Genomic DNA, 20,173 nt, shown 5'->3' with positions numbered 1-20,173 from the left:
TAAACTTCTTCAACCCTGCCTCCAAATCAATTGTAGACTTATACCTAAGCTCCCTTATTACTAAGGTAATATTGGCGTGTGTGAACTCTACATCCTTATTTTTTGGTGAGGCACTAATTTCTTCTTAGCTTTCACCTTTAAAATCTTCTCCAATATACTCACCAACTTACTCACAAGTACTAGTGAAGTATTCCTCATTAAAAATCCTTAATTATGCTGATTTTCTCTTTTTTTCCATACTTTTCGTACTTTTTTTTATTGTATCCAATGCACCCAAACACTTTTTTATTATGTCATCAATATAAGTAAAATCTTTAGCCACACTACCTTTATCTGATTGATTTTAAAGGAAATTGAGTGACAAAGTGAGAACGAAAGGAAAAGAAAAGAATAACGATGGAGAGAGAAAATTAATTAATTGATTCCAAGAGGAATGGAGTGACAAAATGACCTAATTCGATGGAGATTTGAATCATTAATCCATTTTTTTCTTTTTAAGTTTACTAAGGTGTGTTGGTTGGGTTTAATGGCAAAAGGGAAAAGCCAATAAAGAATGAGAGTGAGAGGAGAAATAAGAAAGAAGTAAGCAAATTAAAGAGCGGAAAGAAAAAATTTGAAGAAGAAAGGAATGAGAAAACATGCATCAGATTTAATTTAGGAAAAATTATGGTGTTTATAATAAATGCCACTAAAGTATGACCTTTAATGACGTTTGTTAAAAAAGCATAACTAAATACATAGTATTTGTGGCATTTTTAATTAAAATGCTGCTAAATAATAAAAAATTAGTGTATTTAAAATTTAAGATAATTTTATAAAATTATATTTTTAAAATAATAAAATTGGATAATTATTTTGTGACGATTATTACATAAATGTCACTAAATTTGAAATTTAGTGGTGTTTAATATTACAAACGCATTTATATATATATTTTTTAATGAAATTTATTATATAAACATTGCTAATTTTATATTAATACATCAAATAGTGTTGCTTGTTAGAAAACACTGCTAAAAAAGTGTCAGTAAATCTTTATTTTCCTGTAGTGATCATTGCCCACAACAACCAATAACTCCCTTTTGCATACACCTTTTAAAAATTTTAAAAACAACCATTACCCTTTACTAAAAATCTACATATTTCTTTAAACATTTTTTAAGGGTTTCAAAGCAAACATAAAACCTTAAGAAATATGGCTTATTCTCTAAATTATTTCTATCAACTTATATTTTCACTATGGTACCTGAATTAGTATGCATAACTTTGTAGCATATCCTTATAACCTAGATTCTCATCATATAATCACCTTTTAGCTACTTAATCATGGTGTTTTTAGCTCTATGACACATGTTGTCAGTAGCATAAACATTTATTTATGTTTTACATAAATCCTTTAAGTCTCCAATCTTCATATTAAGCTAGGATAAAATACTATCCTTAAGTGTTTAGCTATTTAATCAGTAGAGATAAGATCAATCTTGTTAGTTCTAAAATACGTAGGCTTAGGATTATATGTTTTAATCATAAAACAATGATTCCTAGAGTAATGATAAGCAAAAAAACTATATGGGCAACCTTCTATGCATTTATCCCTAACTCTCATTGGTTAATTTTTCTTAAATTTAAGTTGGATCTCTCGTGCAAATGCATACTTCTTCACAACTTCTTTAAATTGCTTATTATTCTAGAATCTCTTTCCCAACTCCCAGACTGGAACAAGATACCTTGGATCATATCTTGGTCCAATTTGTTTCCTTTAAACACGATGAACATCATTTTTTTCTTCATTGGATTGTTTATTCCCATAATCTCTAGAGTTTGATGTATCTAGATAATCAGTCTCATATCTTTCCATTTTTCCTTCCAATGTTACTCCATATGTGTCATTTTGACTTACTTCAGGCTTATACACCATATCTCATTAACTTGTAACTACATTCACCATTGTCTTACCGGCATCCCCATTCAATTTTTCATTCTCACCTTCACTTCTATTAACCTTAAACCCTTCACTAAAACAATCTTCATGCCCTATATCAACTACAATTTTTAAGTTATCAATTTCATCTATTTTCTTACCTTCTCTCTCTCTTAAAAATTTTACCTTTTCTCTAATAACTTGTATCTCCTTATCATCATTATCACTTAAGCAAGCAACTTTTATTAAGAAAACTTCATGTTCATCTTTCTAATTTAGTTCATCACCTTTTTCATCGCCAATAACATCTAAACCATCATTAAATTCATCATTACCCATATCCTTATCAACACCTAAACCATCATAAAATTCATGCCTAACCATATCCTCATTAATTCTTAAAACATTAGTAAAGTCATCAATTCAACATCTTAGCCTCATCCTTAATGGCATAATTTACTATATCACCTAGCACTTCACTATCAACCCCCAACCTATCATTATTGTCATTATGTTTATCCTCGACATTTATAGCTTTAGTATAATGAGCAGTAGATGAATGTTCCTCTACGAAATTAAAAATATCAACTTGGTGATCTACATATAATTTTACAATGAAATGCTCAAATAAATATCCTTTTGTTTTTTTATTAGTAATTTCATTATGTAACAACATTAAACATTCTATAGGATCCTAAAGTAAATAAATGCCTTATGGGAATAACCTATTTTTTCTATAATTTTTAAGACCAAAAAATATGATATTTTATTAGATTAACATTCATGCCTAACCTCTCCACCACCTATATCACTTAACTCATTGTGATTCACGCTCACAAATCTCCCACCATGAAATATTTTTAATAAATAAATTTTCTTAGGCTCACTATCCATTTGCACATATTTAAAAAAAATATTTAAACAAATAAAATAAGCAAAATAAAATTTTAGATAAAAAAATGACACCATAATAATTTTATTATTATTAATTTATTATATTGATTATTAAATTCAATGACAAGTTTCAAGAAAATATTTGTACAACCTTGTGGAACACTTTATACAACAAAAGAATATATTATACAACAAAAGAATATAGAAAACTAAGCATACAACCATGTATAAACAAAGATATCGCTTTCATTATGAATATTAAGACATAAAGTGAATAAGGGTTAAATTTTTTTTACTAAATACTAAAAGCATGAAAGAAAAAGATAAACAATTACTTGAAAATGCTAAGTTTTGCCGAAGTTACCTAAAAATCTTTTTGATTTTGCTTGTTATTGTTGGCTTTAGATCACAACTTTTCTTCTAATAATATGTGATTTTTTTACGTAGCTTTCAGTTTTTTCATAGATAACTTAATTCTTTTTCATTGAAATTTTCAATTTTAGCAAGAGATAAAAGTTAGGATTTTAAAGGGATTTTTTGTTTTTGTTTTTTGTTTTGGGTATAATTTATTTTAATATTTATTTTATTAATTTTTTTTTGCTTTTTTAATTTATAGTGCCAATTATTTATTTTTTATCACATCAAATTTTGACATATCATATAAATACTAGCAGATTAATTGATGTGCAGGTTAATTCTAAGATTTTATTTAAAAAAGGACTCGTTATAAAAAAATAATAATTTAAAAATTTATTTAAATACATGAATAAGAGCATTTTAGATTTTAAGATACAGTTTAAGGATTTTTTTTGAAAAATACTTTTAACCTTTTATATTAAAAAAATGAGATGAGAATGAGTTGCGCAAGAAAATGATGTCAATGCAGCCACTGGTTTTTAAGTTCTTTAAGCTTTTGAGACAGGTTCATTTTAAATACAGACTATCCCACACGTAAAAAGATGGTCGCCGCCAATTGTTGTGTCCTTGGCTACTTCTTTTTTAGCTTCATTTGTTTCTCACTCTTCTCCTTCTACTTCTTTGTTTTTCACAAAGTTACGGTCTTCATCTGGGCTTAGGTTTTCTTTTGCAGTTGCTCCTTTGTGTTCTCGAAGAGCGAAGTTCCTGGCACAAACCCTCACTCGCTCCACTCTTGGCCTTACTCAGCCAGCCAACATCGAACACGTCAAGGTGACCCCCCTTTTTATTTTCTGTTGAGTTTAAGTGTAGTTCTTTTGATTGACTTTTTGGGTTTAGATTAAAATTTTGGATTGAAAATTTTCGACATTTTGCTTATGGAGGTATTTATCTTTCTCAAAAACATTGAACTTTTTGGTTAATTGTTTGGAGATAATATATATATATTTTAAAAGAATTGACCTTTCGTTGTGGATTGATTCTTTAAAGGATTTTTAAAAGTTGATGTGCACGTCATTGGATTGACGAGTACTGGCTCAATTCTGAAATTGATGGAGTAAAGATAAGCTAGTTTTTAAAATTTATATGATAAGGCCATGTTACTTAGATTCTTGGATTCACTTTTGGTCTTAATATGTAAAGGTTGTTTTGTTTGTGTGTGTGTGTTTATTTTGGTGAAATACCAAAAAATGATACTAAAATGGCTGTTATCTTTTTGTGAAAAAAGCTGGAAAGATCTCTTTTGCTGCAAAAGCAATCGATGTGGCAGAATGGAAAGGGGACATACTTGCAGTTGGGGTCACTGAGAAAGATATGGCAATGGATGACAACTCCAAGTTTCAAAACTCAATTTTGAAAAAATTAGATGACCTCTTGGGTAGTATCTTAGCTGAGGCCTCCTCTGAGGAGGATTTCACAGGGAAAGCTGGCCAGTTGACAGTTTTTAGACTTCCAGGCCTTGGCTCCAAAAGGGTTGGTTTGGTTGGTCTTGGACAGTCAGCTTCATCTCCAGCTGCTTTTCGTGGGCTTGGTGAGGCTGTTGCTGCAACCGCAAAGACTGCTCAAGCCAGTAGTGTGGCTGTCGTCCTTGCCTCTTCAGAAGGCCTTTCTGATGAGTCAAAGCTCAATACTGCTTCAGCAATAGCTTCTGGTAATGCTCTTATAATTTCTTAGTACCATGATTTCGTGGGCTTGGTGAGGCTGTTTCTGCAACCGCAAAGACTGCTCAAGCCAGGAGCGTGGCTGTCGTCCTTGTCTCTTCAGAAGGCCTCTCTGATGAGTCAAAGCTCAATATTGCTTCAGCAATAGCTTATGGTAATGCTCTTATGATTTCTTAGTATCATGATCAATGTACTTATTCCACAGACTGAAGTTGATCTTAGTTGAATGGTTTGCATTCTGATAGGGAGGATGCTGGGAATATATGAAGATAAGAGATACAAATCCAAGTCAGTGAAACCAAAGCTTAAATCTGTGGATATTCTTGGTCTTGGAACTGGACCAGAGTTGGAGAAGAAGCTCAAGTTTGCTGACAATGTTTCTTATGTTATAATATTTGGAAGAGAGCTTGTGAATTCACTGGCCAATGTACATTCCCCTGGTTTGTACAAGCATCATTCTTGCTTTTTTTTTTTTTCAATAATCCTTTATTTTTGCAGTTAATTATAAGGATGATTATTGTTTAATATTATGCCTGAAGGCAGAATTAGAAAGCTGAATTTCTTACTTGTCGGTGAGTATATCATTTTGATGGGGCAATAATGTGTCTTTAATGCTGCAGCTGCGCTAGCGGCAGAGGCTTTAAAGATTGCTTCATTGTACAGCGAGGTTCTATCTGCACACACATCTTGACTGCAGTGCAGTGTAAGGAGTTGAAGATGGGATCCTATCTTGGAGTTGCTGCAGCATCTGCAAATCCCCCTCATTTCATCCATTTGTGCTACAAACCCCCAAGTGGACCTATTAGGTGGCAAGTTAGCATTAGTTGGAAAAGGATTGACTTTTGACAGGTAATTTCATATATACCATCAAAATATTTTAGCAGGAGGATATTTTATGATTCAGTTACCATAGGAAATAAAACAAGGAGAGGGATTAGATGCCTGCATATTTGTTTTCAGGTTTATGTTGCAATACCATAAATACATAGATGGGTGCACATATCAATTATTACTAGTAAACATGGGATTTCATTTTCCCTCTTGCACTTATCGCTATGTGCAGTCTATTACAAGGATAATTTGACCTAAATTTCTTCCTATTGCTATTGGGATAAATTTTACATTTGTGGTTTCATTTTTATTCCAGCATTGTATTTATAGATTTTGAGTACTTGTCTTAAATGTTCTGAGTGGTGGCTACAATATCAAGACCGGAGCTGCTTGCTCAATTGAGATCATGAAAACTGACATGGGAGGTTTTGCAGCAGTTCTTGGTGCAGCAAAAGCCCTTGGACAAATCAAACCTCCTGGAGTAGATGTAAGGCATTGGTTGCTCTCCTACTCTCTCTCTGTGTCCTTTTCAAAATTATCTTTTAAAGGTTGGGGAAAGGATGAGTATTCTTTGCTTATTGTGTTTTATATGTTCTTTTATTTTTGTTTGCTTCCAATTTCTGCAATGTATCTAGTCTGTCACTTAGTAAATTTTCCTATATGCAGGATCATTTTATTGTTGCATCTTGTGAAAACATGATAAGTGGAATGGGTATGAGACCTGGCGATATTGTCACAGCTTCAAATGGAAAGACAATTGAGTTATAGTTTGTTAGATTTTACAAAAAAAAAAAGGAAAATTGAGGTGTACATGAACTATATGGTACCATGGCATTTATAACTGGGTTAATTTTGACTTTCTTCATTGTCTTTAATAAATAACCTGTTGCTCACTATGCTGGTTGCAGGTTAATAACACTGATGCAGAAGGCACGCTTACACTTGCAGATGCTCTGGTATATGCTTGCAACCAATGTGTTGAGAAGGTAAAGCCAAACACAGGACATCATGAGTTTGTGATAACAGTTGTAAACCTGGTATTTTGGATTGCCTTTTTTGTATAGATAATGAGAATTACATTTTCAAGACTATTTTTGCTTATTCTGCAGATAGTTGACCTGGCAACACTAACCGGGGCTTGTATTGTTGCTCTTGGACCCTCAATTGTGGGTACATGCATGACATAAATTTACAATTCCTGGAGGAAATAGTGTTTCGAACTCATCTTTTGTTAGTTTTGGAAGAAAAAGTATTGGGAACTTTTTTTTTTGGTTATTTTTAATAATTATGAGCATCTTTTTTCTGGATGACAATTATGGTTGGAGAAACAAGAGGATATCTGAATGTTTTATGCACATAATCATACATATTTGACAGGGGTCATGAATGAAATTCTGCATTTGCCTTTTAAACATTCAAAATTAAAACTTTAACGGTAGTTATTACCAACAATTTTCTTCTTTCCATTGAAAGTCCTTTCCTGATTCATAGTCAGTCCAGAAGGCCATTGCATTCATCATTTCATTGGTTGTTATTCAATTGAAAGCAAAAGGGCATATATGGACTATCTCACCACTGTCAATTCATTGGAAACCTTTTTCTTTTTTAGGCATCTTCACACCCAGCAAAGATCTAGTAAAGGAGGTATTTGAAGCTTCAGAGGTCAGTGGTGAGAAATTTTGGAGGATGCCACTAGAGGAAAGCTATTGGGAGTCTATGAAATCAGGAGTTGATGATATGGTAAATGCCGGTGGTTGTCAAGGTGGCACTATCACTGCAGCTCTGTTCTTGAAACAGGTATGTGAATCTTTTTTGGCATTTTACTGTGTATTTTACACACCCACAGGCAGATATTCCAATCTCCTCGATAGAAGCGTGTTGTGGAATTTGATTGTTGAACAATGATTTTGCAGTTTGTTGATGAAAAAGTACAGTGGATGCACATTGACTTGGCTGGCCCTGTCTGGAATGATAAGAAGCGTGTGGCAACCGGATTTGGCATCTCAACTTTGGTGGAATGGCTGAAAAACTCTTCTTAAATGAAAGCTTGGAGCATGCTGTGGTGACAACTGTGAGGATGGAGGAGGGAGGAGGGAAAAGGAGAATAACCTTTCTGAGGTTGTTGGGTTCCGTGAGATCTGTTTGATGAATAAAAACATGTTGCGATGAAGGGGGAGGGGGAGTGGGATTTGTTTTTTCTTCCTCTTTTTTGAGGTTGTTACAGTAAAGTCAGAACTACATGCTTTTTTGTGAAAAGAGGTTTAAATCTAAGCTTCATTTATGCCAATAAATTTCTTTTCCTTATCATGCTTTATGGTGATTGTGTTCTAACTTGGGTGTTTATAGTATTTGGTTAAGCGAAGAATTTGGATAAACATAGACCTAAAAAGTGGAAATTAGAGGAGGAATACTTGCTATGTTTGCACATTAGAAAGTACTGTAATTTGAAAAATCTGTTCCCTCCTCTCTATGAAAGGGTTCGTATGATCTTTGAAAATATTTGCCAATTTATCCTTTTAACCTTTCTCAAGTTCACAATCTTTTAGTTGCTAGAAGATGTGTTAGGCCAGGCTTCCTTGTTGCTACTATTGCTACTATGTTGCACTTGTTTTAGGTGTGATTGGAGTGGATAACAATAGATTCAAAGAAAGAAAGAAAACAAATTCTTTCTTATTAATTTGTTGAATTAAAAAATGAGTGTCTTTGACTGAAATGGCGTTTAACCTGCATGAAGATCAATCAGAAGAAAGCCCAAATTTGTGGGAGAAGAGGGATTTGTGCATCAGTGTTATCGCTAGTTACTCCCCTATCATTCTTTGTACTCAAGAAGGTATGCCTCTCATTAAGTTTTCCTTTTCTTTTTCCTTATCTATGCATTGGATCTTTGTTTTTGTTGTTGTTTCCTTGTTTTGAGTGATCTGAGTATAGCTAGTCCTCGTGCGTGCTCGTAGACGAAGTGCTCTGCTTATACGGAAACATATTGCATCCTTACCTCCTAGCTTACCGGCTGTGTACAGTGGACGATTTAACACACAGAAGGAATCAACAATGGGTTGTTTTCTACATGGGAGATCAAGGTATTTTGTTTGGTGCAGAAGTACATTTAGCTGTTTCATAACACAATAGGGGATTGACTCTCTCCGGTTATCTTCTTTTGTATGGGAGAATTCAAATATGGCTTCCATTAGTTTTACTATTATAGAATATCTTCAGTTAATCTTCTTCGTGATAGGGGGCTGACTTCTTTGCTGCTGGCTTGTTTCTATTATATGTGTGCAGAGAGCATGGTGTGGTGTGAGACAAGAGGGATGTGTGGCCTAATGCCAGGGTGAGGAAAAACGTTTCCCTAATACGCACTTATCACTGCTTCAAAGGTATTCTTCTTACCTCGAATGCTGCTATTTTATTGAGGTGTCATGATGGTTGAACTTAATGATGATTTCGTGCATTTAGGTGACAAGAAGGAAGCTCTTGGATTCCTTAAGTTGATTTTTAGAGCACCTTGCCTCCGCTGGGACCGCTAAAATCAGGATCTACACAGGCTGGATTCTTTTCAGGGGTAGATCTCTGATACGTGTTTTATGCGAAGTGGTCAATGATAACATGGATGGTTATTACCCATCCTCTAACTATCCTATATTTGCTGAGTTTCTGCTTCCACGTACAGTGAGATTGATACAACCACCTACACGTACATAAGAGGAAAATTAGAATGCTATTTGTTTATGAGCTACTCCTTTTTTTTTTTTTTTTTCCTTAACAAAAGAGGCTCAAGGGGACATATGTCAGAAAAAGAATGGGCGATTGTTTGATTATTGTGAACCCTTGCTGGTTTTTAGAATTTCATTCTTTTGTTTCTGGAAATGATCTTTGTTCTAGGTTTATGACCAACCTGTTTTAACTCGCAGAAATTTTGTTGCAATTCTGAACCTAGGCTAACCTATCATATTAACTGCAGTATATGGTGCTGATCATTCAAGCTACTTCAATAATAGTTGATGGATTTTTCTTGATCTATGATCCTCCAGACAGTGTGCCAAGAATACTGGAAATAAAGGATCTAACTGGGGTTGTAAGGTGTAACTTAGCCAAATAATTTCAGGGGTATTTAGACTTAAACAAAAGGCTTAAGTGGGACTCTACACGATTATGTGATGAAATTTCTTCTGTTAAGGCTTTTTTCTCCTATTGCTTTGAGTAATGAATTTAAGGGCAACAAGTTTTGAGGCTGAAACCCAGCAGGAAATAAAAATCACGCTTAGCATGATAATGAAAAAACTCCACCTCAACCTGTACACATTATTGTGGGCTTTGGAACTTTGCATTGTTAGGGGCTCACTCACAACATCCACATTCCACATTGCATCCCATTGTTTGGTGCGTGGGAATTTCTAAAATCCATCCTAAATTTGCAAATGAATAAATAAAAATCCTTATTTTCTTTCTTCTATGTTAGTAGCAATTTTCATTTTTAAAAAAAAAATAGTTATGACTATTAATTATATTGTTTTTATTAAATTCAATTATTAGGGGGCAAAGAAGGTACACGCCTCATAGGACTAAACAAATTTTCATTTTTAGGAAAAATTATAGAAATAATTAAGGTATATGACCAATAATTCATAAATAAATTCGTTTCTTTATTCATTTTATTTATTTATTAAATCTAATAAATTATCACAAATAATATTTTAAAATTAATTAATTAAACAAACATATCATAAATATAACAAATTTTATTCATATTCAAATCATTTATATTTGGAATGTAAATAATAATAGGTTTGGCAAAAATTTATAAATAAATAAAATTTTTGTTCTTTTAATAAATTTAATAAACGAATACTAATAAAATTTAAAACTTATTAATTAAATAAATAAATTATAAACCTATTAAAAATCATTTATATTAAATTCCTTTACATCTCTAAAAATAACAAAAAAAATTCTTTCCACTGATACTCTTATTTATGACAAATAAAAAAAAGAAAAGAATTCCTCAACGTCCAAGTTTCTTTGATTTATTCATGTTTTTAGATAGAGAATGAGAATGAGACTGACACAAACTTATAACACATGAAAACTATATGGCCCCATTTCTTTGTCTTTGTTTGTCTCTCATTCCTAACTACTGCTCACTAATAAATTATTTATAAAAGCAAAGGAAAATATATATTTTTTTATTTTTGAACGTTCAAACGAAAAATATAAGCTCCTATTTTAGAGAAAATTATCTTTTATAATTATTTATCCAAAAAAGTCTTTTATAATTTTCAGAATGGTGTAACAAATAACAATAAAAAAATTATTGACCTCAAAAAAGGTTAAATTTACCGTAATGTCCAAAGAGAGTCACCGCCAAAGTTCACCTGATCAAAATCAAGACAAAAAATCAGAATATAAATCCAACGGCAGACAAGAGGCAAACAACTGTTCCTGCCAAGGGGGGAAGAGTCCTTCTATAATCATAGATTTCTCAACCCGGGCTTTGTCTCGTTCTTCCCAATAAACAACCCTTTTCCCTCTCTCTCTCTCGCTATTTCTTCCCTCACAAACAAGAAAATTGAACTCGGCAACACCAATAACAAAGCAAAGCAAAAGAGAGTCTTTTCTTTTTAGTTCCTTTTTCGATACAGGGAAAGTGGGTATCCAGGCAATCGGATCTAGATCAGGACAAAACCCATGGCGAGTCATAGGTTTCACGTCGCATGGATCTTCTCCTTGTTTGCTCTCTTCTTCCTTCGTGCCCATTGCTTCTACCTCCCTGGTGTTGCCCCTGAAGATTTCCAGAAGGTCAGTTTCCTCACATGCCTACATGCATGCATGCATGTATGTAATGTATGTCGTGTTAATGTATGCATCATCATCATGTATTTTGGATCTTTGTGTTGACTTGGATTTTCCTTTCTGTTATGGTTTTTATTCAGATCTGCGTTTTATGATCTCTAGAATCGCCGTTTTAGTCTAATGGATTTTGGATATGATGATTCTATGGAAGTTAGTCTGATAAGTTTCAAGTTTGTATTTTTTCCGTAGTTTAAAGCTGCCTAATTTTTTTTATAAATACGACAAGTTCCATGGTCAGTTTGGCCTAAAATTTGAAGAACATTTATTAAATTTAAACATTGATTAAAGCATACATGCTCAATAATCAACCTCTGGGATCTTTGTTTTAATCAAACTGATGGTTTAATGTAGTTTTATTCCATTTTCTGTTTTCTCCAATTATGCAGGGGGATCCATTGTTGGTGAAAGTGAATAAGCTGACTTCAACTAAAACACAACTTCCTTATTCCTACTATTCCCTACCCTATTGTCAACCTGAGCACATACTTGACAGTGCAGAGAATCTTGGGGAAGTTCTTCGTGGTGATCGAATTGAAAACTCTCCTTATGTGGTGAGTTTGCACTCCAAGATGATTTCTTTATGTCTCTTGGTTTTCAGTGATTGACAGGATTATTTGTTTGTAGTTTAAAATGAGAGAACCCCAAATGTGCAATATTGTATGTCGTAAAATTCTTGATAAGAAAACTGCAAAGGCATTCAAGGAGAAGATCAATGATGAGTATCGAGTTAACATGTGAGGCTCTCATTCAGTTAATTTTAATTATAATATTCCATTTCTATTTTTAAGTAGCAATGGATATTTATGATGTGTTTATGACAGGATTTTGGATAACCTTCCACTGGTTGTTCCCATAAGAAGGCCCGATCAGGAAAATGTTGTAGTGTATCAGCATGGATTTCATGTTGGTCTCAAAGGACAGTATGCTGGGGTAAGTGCTAGATTGGTCGGCTTCTTTTTAGAATGATTTTTAATATTTCTCCACGTTCTGATGCAAGCAATGTTGATCTGCGGTTTGTCCTTGCAGAGCAAGGAAGAAAAACATTTTATCCACAATCACTTGACATTTACAGTCAAATATCACAAGGATCCACTGGCTGATTCTGCAAGGATTGTTGGATTTGAGGTCAAACCATTCAGGTTTAAAATTTTTATTGTTTATGAGAGAGGCATATCTGTTACCTTTAATTTCTTTTGTCAATGGTGTTTATTTTCTATAGTTCTTAGCAAATCATGTTGATAAATGCAGTGTTAAACATGAATATGAGGGTGAGTGGAATGAGAAGACCCGTCTGACCACTTGTGATCCCCATGCAAAACGTGCAGTTACTAGTTCTGAATCTCCTCAAGAGGTTGAAGAGAAGAAGGAGATCATATTTACATATGATGTTGAGTTCCAGGTCAGGCCTTTTACCTCTTTGTAAAATGAGAATGTTTGCTGCTTGTTACAGTTTCGCTAGTCTGTCTGATGTTATTTCATTCAGCTTGCTCCTTGTTGTCATCTTGCAGGAAAGTACTATAAAGTGGGCATCCCGATGGGATACCTATCTTCTCATGGCTGATGATCAGATCCATTGGTTCTCAATTGTTAATTCTTTGATGATTGTTCTTTTCCTCTCTGGGATGGTGGCTATGATTATGCTGCGAACTCTTTACCGGGATATCTCCAAGTATAACCAACTTGAAACCCAAGAAGAAGCCCAAGAGGAGACAGGGTGGAAGCTAGTCCATGGGGATGTTTTCAGGCCTCCAACAAACTCTGACTTACTCTGTGTGTATGTGGGGACAGGGGTTCAGTTTTTTGGTATGATTCTTGTTACCATGATCTTTGCTCTCCTTGGCTTCCTGTCCCCCTCAAATAGAGGTGGGTTAATGACAGCCATGCTTCTACTATGGGTCTTCATGGGCCTGTTCGCCGGATACTCCTCAGCTCGTCTATATAAGATGTTCAAAGGAACAGAATGGAAGAGAATTACACTCAAAACGGCTTTTATGTTCCCTGCAACTGTCTTTGCCATTTTCTTTGTCTTAAATGCTCTGATATGGGGCCAGAAATCTTCTGGTGCAGTGCCATTTGGAACCATGTTTGCTCTGGTATTATTATGGTTTGGCATCTCTGTCCCGCTCGTTTTTGTGGGTAGTTATATTGGTTTTAAGAAGCCAACAATTGAGGAACCAGTGAAAACTAATAAGATCCCAAGGCAAATTCCAGAACAGGCTTGGTACATGAACCCGGCCTTCTCCATCCTAATTGGAGGCATACTTCCCTTTGGAGCTGTTTTCATTGAGCTCTTTTTCATCCTCACTTCGATATGGTTGCATCAGTTTTATTACATATTTGGCTTCCTCTTCATTGTCTTTGTTATTCTTATTGTCACTTGTGCCGAGATCACAGTTGTACTCTGCTACTTCCAGCTGTGCAGCGAGGATTACCTATGGTGGTGGAGGTCATACTTGACTTCAGGTTCTTCAGCACTTTACCTATTCCTCTATGCTGCCTTTTACTTCTTTACAAAGCTTGAGATCACAAAGCCAGTATCTGGAGTTCTGTACTTTGGGTACATGTTGATCGTATCTTATGCATTCTTTGCTTTGACTGGTACAATTGGTTTCTTTGCTTGCCTCTGGTTCACAAGGCTAATCTACTCATCAGTGAAGATTGATTGATCTGTTACAGTGACTTGAGAAAATTGCTAATTTGTTTAATCACGAGGATGCTCAAATTATCCCTAACAGAACCAGAACTGCAGGATCTCCTTGCCTGTGGAATTACCATTTAGGTTCAGTTTTGAATCTTTGATCATGGAAATTGTTAATTTTTTAGCCTTCTCCATACTGGTTATTTGGCGGCTACTAGTTATTTTGCTTGTTAATTGGTTCCATCACTGTTTTTTATGAGACCCTTATTGTTAAGCAACCTCTTCTCAATGCCTATTCTAGAAATGAAGGAATTCTTGTATTCACACAATAGTGCTTGTTTTATCCTGCAATTCTGTAAAGAAAGGATTCATAATCTCTGTTCTTTGGGAAATAAAAGAAACGATCAATTCATATATAAACTATCTATATGCTGTATGCTATTCTTCTAGTTGGCATTGACTCTCTTTAACATTTTTTCTGGTCGATGCAGTCAAGGATTCAGACAAAACTAATAGCACTAGTCGACAAGATGGATTGCTATTTCCTTGTATTCAACCAATAGGGGCTTGTCCTTTAAACTTGGAAAGCATCCCAAGCAAGAAAAAAAAAAAAATATATATATATATATATTTTATGGATGAAGAAACAGATAGAATGCAACTGGCGAAATTGGGCATCTTTCTTGCTCGAAAGTGAAATTCCATCGGCGTAAAGGGGCGGAAAAAAGAATGTATGAGGGATATCAAGGCATTGGGATTTGAACCGACATGAATCAAACAAGCAACCTTGTGATCTGGAGTCAGACGCGCTACCATGGCACCACGGTTACCTTTGCTTATATGGCAGGAAATTAATAACAAAGCTTGACTAAGTCGATTATTGAATTAACCACTCCAAAGTTTATCAGTAAATTAATAATGCAACTATGCAAGTGAATGAAGTAATGATACATACCAATTGGAACATCAAGTGATATAAACATGGGCAATTAAAGAAATGCAGAACCAGAACAGAGAAAAAAAAAGGAGTAATTTTTTTTTTCATGTTCAGGATCTATAACTGCTGGAATCAAGCAGTTGGCTTAATGTAATTGTGTGAATTGCTTCGGTGAGAGGTGGATTCTGAGTTTGACATCTCCTGGGAAATTTGTTGCATATTTGGACGAGATAGTGGACTGGGATGGGAGCATAGAGATGCTAGTTTTACAAATAAGACCACCTTCGCTGCTGTTTTGTTTCCTAGGAGGTAGGAGACTTGCAGGTCTAACATGATTGACTGTTGGTGACGAGCATTACGATGGTGGGAACGAAAGAAAAGGATATGATTACACGGAATATATCAGATCCCCAGGATGCCATACCATCAGCGTTTCCAATCTTGCGACTCAAAACCTAAAGACCTCACATTTTTCATTCACTTGCATTTGATATTGTCATAAGCTATAAATTCATGAATTTATTGTTGACATAAATTTTTAAAAGTTATCATTAATTTTTTTTATTAGAAGTGTGATTAATCACCTAATTGATTTTATTTTTTTAAATATGTCTTAAACTTAACTAAGGATCTCTATAACAACAAGTTCTGATCTATGTTTCAAACAAAGTTAAGAGTTTAATTACATATGAGAAATGTTACAACCTTCCACAATGCCCATCTTAAGATAGTATTAATTAATTTTAAATTATCCTAAAAGCCTTTAATTCTAATGATTTTTTATTAAATTTTAACATTTAAATATTAAAAATAATTTTTAAGATTTCTTTATCAATCTGACAGAATTTTTAAAAATACTTACTTAACTCAAGAGTATTAAAAAATCTCATTTGTTTTCTTAAAGAAGCTCCATCATCGAAAAAAGATTTAATCAATTGTTATTAAGCTTTATAAAAAATACATCTAATTCTTTCACCATTTGGATTTAAATTAGAAATATTTCCTTACTTATAAATCTCTTACATAATCATCTATTTGCAATTACTAAAAATTTCATCTTCAAAATTTATTTTGTATTTTACAAGTTTTATTTTTAAAATTTTCATCATTTGAACCTAATTTAGAAAATATCTTACAAGTTTCATTTATGAAATTTTCACAATTTGAGTTAAATTTAGAAATATCTTTCTTGGAATCTAAATTATTGTTATTTGTCATTTGTTTCTTAATCTTTAAAAAGAAAATAACATGACAATTATTTTTTGAAGTCTCATTTAAATTCTTCCACTATTTGGGTTGAATTTAGAAAAAAAAAAAAAACATTTTACCTAAAAATCTCATAGAAGTTTAGTCATTTATAATTTTTTTTTAGATTTCATCCTTAGATAATCGTCAAATATTTTCACATAAAAATTTTTTAAGTTATATTTTTAATTTTTAATTTGAAAAGAAATACAATTACTTTTATTGAAATTTCGTCTAAATCATTTCACTATTTAAGTTAAATTTAGAGAAGTTTCTCACCTAAAGATTTCTTAAAAAATTTACTGTTTAAAATTTTAAGAATATCATCGTTGAATAATTATTAATTCAATCCCAAAATTTTATTAAATTTATTTAGATTTTTTATATTTAAATTCAAAAATAAATATAAATTATTGTTATTGAAATTTTATCTAAATTTTTCCTCCATTTGGGTCAAATTTTTAAAAAAATTTTTACCTAAAAATTAACTATTTGTAATTTTTAAAATTTTTTTCATTGGATAATAATTATTTATTCTCAAAATTTTATTAAAGTTTTATTTTATATATATTTTTATTATTTCTTGTAATTTTTTCTAAAATTTAATCATGCAAAATATTCTAAAAAAAATAAATAATAAAACAAAATTAATAAATGCATCATTAAAAAAACTGAATAAAAATAAAAATATACCACAAAAAGATTGGTTTAGCTCAACGGTTGGAAAGTCTTAGTTGAAGACACAGAAAAAAGCTCGAAAGGCATGTCTCCAGGCTCGGTTTGCCTCAACTTCATGGCTCAACAACGGAGATAAGTTGTTGGGTTAAGCAGAATGGGTTAGACCTATAAATGGAAAATACGCGGATCCTAGGGTCTTCTTAACATGAAAATGCTATCGTTTCAACCAAGTATAAAACCCAAAAAATTTTGTTTTTTCCTTTAGCTTTCCCATCCTCTCTCTTTCTCTCTCTTTCATCTTCTTCTTTCATCTACTTTTCCTTTAGTAAGGGAAGAACACTTATTAACTTCTCATTGGATTCTAGAAAATGACAGTAGAATTTGGGAAATAACACTAAAAAATTAAAGTTTCGCTGGAATGTTCAAGCAATTTCTGGAAATTTCTAGAAAAATAATTTCCAAAAATTAAAAACTAAATTTTCTCTAAACACCAAATCAAACTCCTAGCTCCTGAAACACTGACTTTTGCAAAACAAAACAAAACCAAATCAAACTCTCCCTAGCTAACAAATTCTCCAAAATTCTTTCTAATCCTATTGCCAAAATCCTAATGCAATTTATCTCTATTTTTCTCTCTAATTTTTGTTTGTGATTGTTCTTTATATTACAGTGTAGGCTCTCTTTCTTGTTGATTGTTGTTCGTTGGTCTTTTTATAAATGAGAATTTAAGCTCAATTGGTATCCCATTTGGGATTGGATTATTCCAAATCTCTACCTTATCATTGGATTAAAATTGGATTTTATCTAAAAAAACTTCTATTAAAATTTATCATTTAAAAACATAAATTCAATCAAATCTTAATCAACCAATCCCTCATCTAATAAAGCTTTGGCCATTCTCAATTATCCCTTTTTTTCTTTTTCTTTTTTATTTAATCATCAAATAATAAGATAAATCAACCTTAAAAATGATAAACAAAGATAAATAATTAGAAAAATATATTAAAATAGATAAAGAAAGAAAAATAAACAACTAAGATAAACATACATATATACATAGATAAATGTAATAAAAATAAAGCATAAAAAAATAATAATAATAGTAAAATATGATAATTGGGTTGGGATTGATTTTAGGTTTGACCAATTTGAGCCCCAACCAAATACAGTGCTTACAATTGTTCCTTTTTACACATTTTCTATATAAAAGGAATTGTGTAAAAATATAGACAACCAATTATATTCGAGTTCAAATTATTCAATATTTTTTTGTTTGTTTTTTTGTTTTTGTTTTTGCGATGAGCTTTTCGAAAATAGAGGTACACAACTTTAAAAATAAGGGTTTCACATAAATAAATGCACACAACTTTAAACATAAGGGCTCCTCATCAATAGAGGTGCACACAACTTTAAAATAAGAGTTCTTTATCAATAGAAGCACACAACTTTAAAAATAACGATAATACCCAAAGGTTTTGACAGTCATGTCTGGGGGTCTTATAGATCACATCCAAGAAAACTAGGAGATTATGCTCGAAAGTCTTATAAATCATTCATAATATTGAAAAATGCTCATTTGAACCAAAGCTCCACAACTTTAAAAGTTTGAAAAATCTTTTTTTACTATGACTGATTTTCTTGAAATATCCTTTTTCAAGAATTATAATCTTAACATAGAGGCTTATTCTCAAATGAAAACTTGAAGTTCCTTAACTAGAAAGTCTTTATACTTGCCTTTTTTACGTTATTCTTGAAATATCTTTTTTTCAAAGATTAGAATCTTATCTCGAAAGTTTTTTTTTTTTTTCAAATAGGAATTTGAAGTTCCTTAATTGGTAAGTTTTCATACTTATCTTTTTAATGCAGGATCCTACAATATATTTATTTTCTAGATTCATACACTAAACATTACTAAATACAATGCATGTGATGTAAATGTCCATTAATATCTTTTCAATTATGGTACACAAGTTCTCAAGCCTCTTTCTTTTTAGATTTCGAGCTTTTCAAGTCTTGGGCAACAAAAACAAAACCTAATCAATTGTTAATCATCTCTCTCATCAATGCTAACATCCATATCCTCCTTTTGAAAATATCTTTTACTTTTTTCATTTCCAAATTTGGTGTCTTTACTAAGCCTTGAACATTCTATCTTTGCCTTTTATCACTTTCAACTTTCCCAATGTAATGTAAAATTTTTCATGCCATTATTCATTTATTAATCATTATTTCAATTGTAAGATGTAAAATGCAATCATACATCTCTTCTATTGCAGGATATTTAAGAGAAAAGCCAAGAGATAGATTGGGAATGGCACATACATTAAAAAAAAAAAAACACAAGGAATGAAATGAAATATTTCTTATGATAGAACTATTTTGGCTATTAAACAATATAAAAGGGAAAAGTTACAAAGATAAGTTATTGGGATAATAATGCCCAAAATGAACAATCAGATAATTATGATAACACATCTTAAAATCTTTTTCAAAAATTCAATCACTTGATGCACTTAACAACTTAGAGCTAATCTAAACATGCTAGCCTTCATGTTGGCGAATTCCCAAAAACAAAACAAAAAAAATACCAAAAAGAGATAGGCTCGAATCGTTGGCTAGAAATGCTTGGTTGAAGACACAGAAAATGGCTCTTGAGGTGTGACTTCAGGCTCTGCTTGGCTTAACTTCATGGCTCAGCAATAGGCATGGGTTGCGCTAGGTTAAGCAAAATAGGTTAGACTTACCAAATGGAAAACACGCAAATCGTAGGGTTTACTTAGCACCAAAACGTTGCTGTTTCAACCAAGTATAAAACCCCAAAAATTTTGTTTTTTTTTTCCTTCAGATTTCCCCTGATTTCTCTTTTTCCTCTTCTCCTTTTCTCTACTTCTCTCTCTAGCTAAGGAAGAACACCAGTTAACTTTTCATCAGATTCTGTAAAATAAGGTAAGAATTTGGGATTTAATGTTGGAAAATTCAAGTTTTATCAAAATATTGAAGCGATTTTTGGAAATTGCTAGAAAAATAATTTTTAGAAATTAAAAAAAAAATGATCTAAACACCAAATCAACCTCATGGCTCCTGAAACATTGACTCTTTCAAATCAA

At 32.4% G+C, this 20,173-nt stretch overlaps 2 protein-coding genes and 1 pseudogene across 3 annotated transcripts in view; all 3 read left to right on the top strand.

Moving 5' to 3' along the window:
• The window catches only part of LOC111302525 (leucine aminopeptidase 1-like), a 30,018-nt pseudogene extending 20,413 nt beyond the window's left edge, over positions 1–9,605 (top strand). Inside the window, exons 2-13 of the transcript XR_016326827.1 lie at positions 3,906–4,003; positions 4,458–4,880; positions 5,136–5,330; positions 5,511–5,739; positions 6,082–6,208; positions 6,388–6,492; positions 6,630–6,707; positions 6,831–6,891; positions 7,331–7,518; positions 7,635–8,798; positions 9,001–9,095; positions 9,175–9,605. The product of XR_016326827.1 is annotated as a leucine aminopeptidase 1-like (transcript). The remainder of the gene's footprint in view (positions 1–3,905; positions 4,004–4,457; positions 4,881–5,135; positions 5,331–5,510; positions 5,740–6,081; positions 6,209–6,387; positions 6,493–6,629; positions 6,708–6,830; positions 6,892–7,330; positions 7,519–7,634; positions 8,799–9,000; positions 9,096–9,174) is intronic.
• LOC111302524 (uncharacterized) lies at positions 8,434–9,660 on the top strand. Its single transcript, XM_089742424.1, has 4 exons — positions 8,434–8,551; positions 8,654–8,798; positions 9,279–9,387; positions 9,601–9,660. Exons 1-4 carry the CDS (start codon positions 8,434–8,436, stop codon positions 9,658–9,660), a joined length of 432 nt encoding a protein of 143 aa, XP_089598550.1.
• Positions 9,661–11,211: 1,551 nt separating this feature from the next.
• On the top strand, positions 11,212–14,626 carry LOC111302891 (transmembrane 9 superfamily member 10). Its single transcript, XM_022898777.2, has 7 exons — positions 11,212–11,514; positions 11,955–12,119; positions 12,193–12,302; positions 12,390–12,498; positions 12,595–12,707; positions 12,817–12,967; positions 13,077–14,626. The coding sequence occupies exons 1-7, from the start codon at positions 11,404–11,406 to the stop codon at positions 14,232–14,234; spliced, it is 1,917 nt and encodes a 638-aa protein (XP_022754512.1). The 5' UTR covers positions 11,212–11,403; the 3' UTR covers positions 14,235–14,626.
• The last annotated feature ends 5,547 nt before the right edge of the window (positions 14,627–20,173 follow it).

This window comes from Durio zibethinus, chromosome 13 (genome assembly GCF_047325235.1).
Source record: "Durio zibethinus cultivar Kanyao isolate XHJ-2024 chromosome 13, ASM4732523v1, whole genome shotgun sequence".
In the NCBI taxonomy this organism is placed as follows: Eukaryota; Viridiplantae; Streptophyta; class Magnoliopsida; order Malvales; family Malvaceae; genus Durio; species Durio zibethinus.
This window is presented reverse-complemented; position numbering and strand designations above follow the sequence as displayed.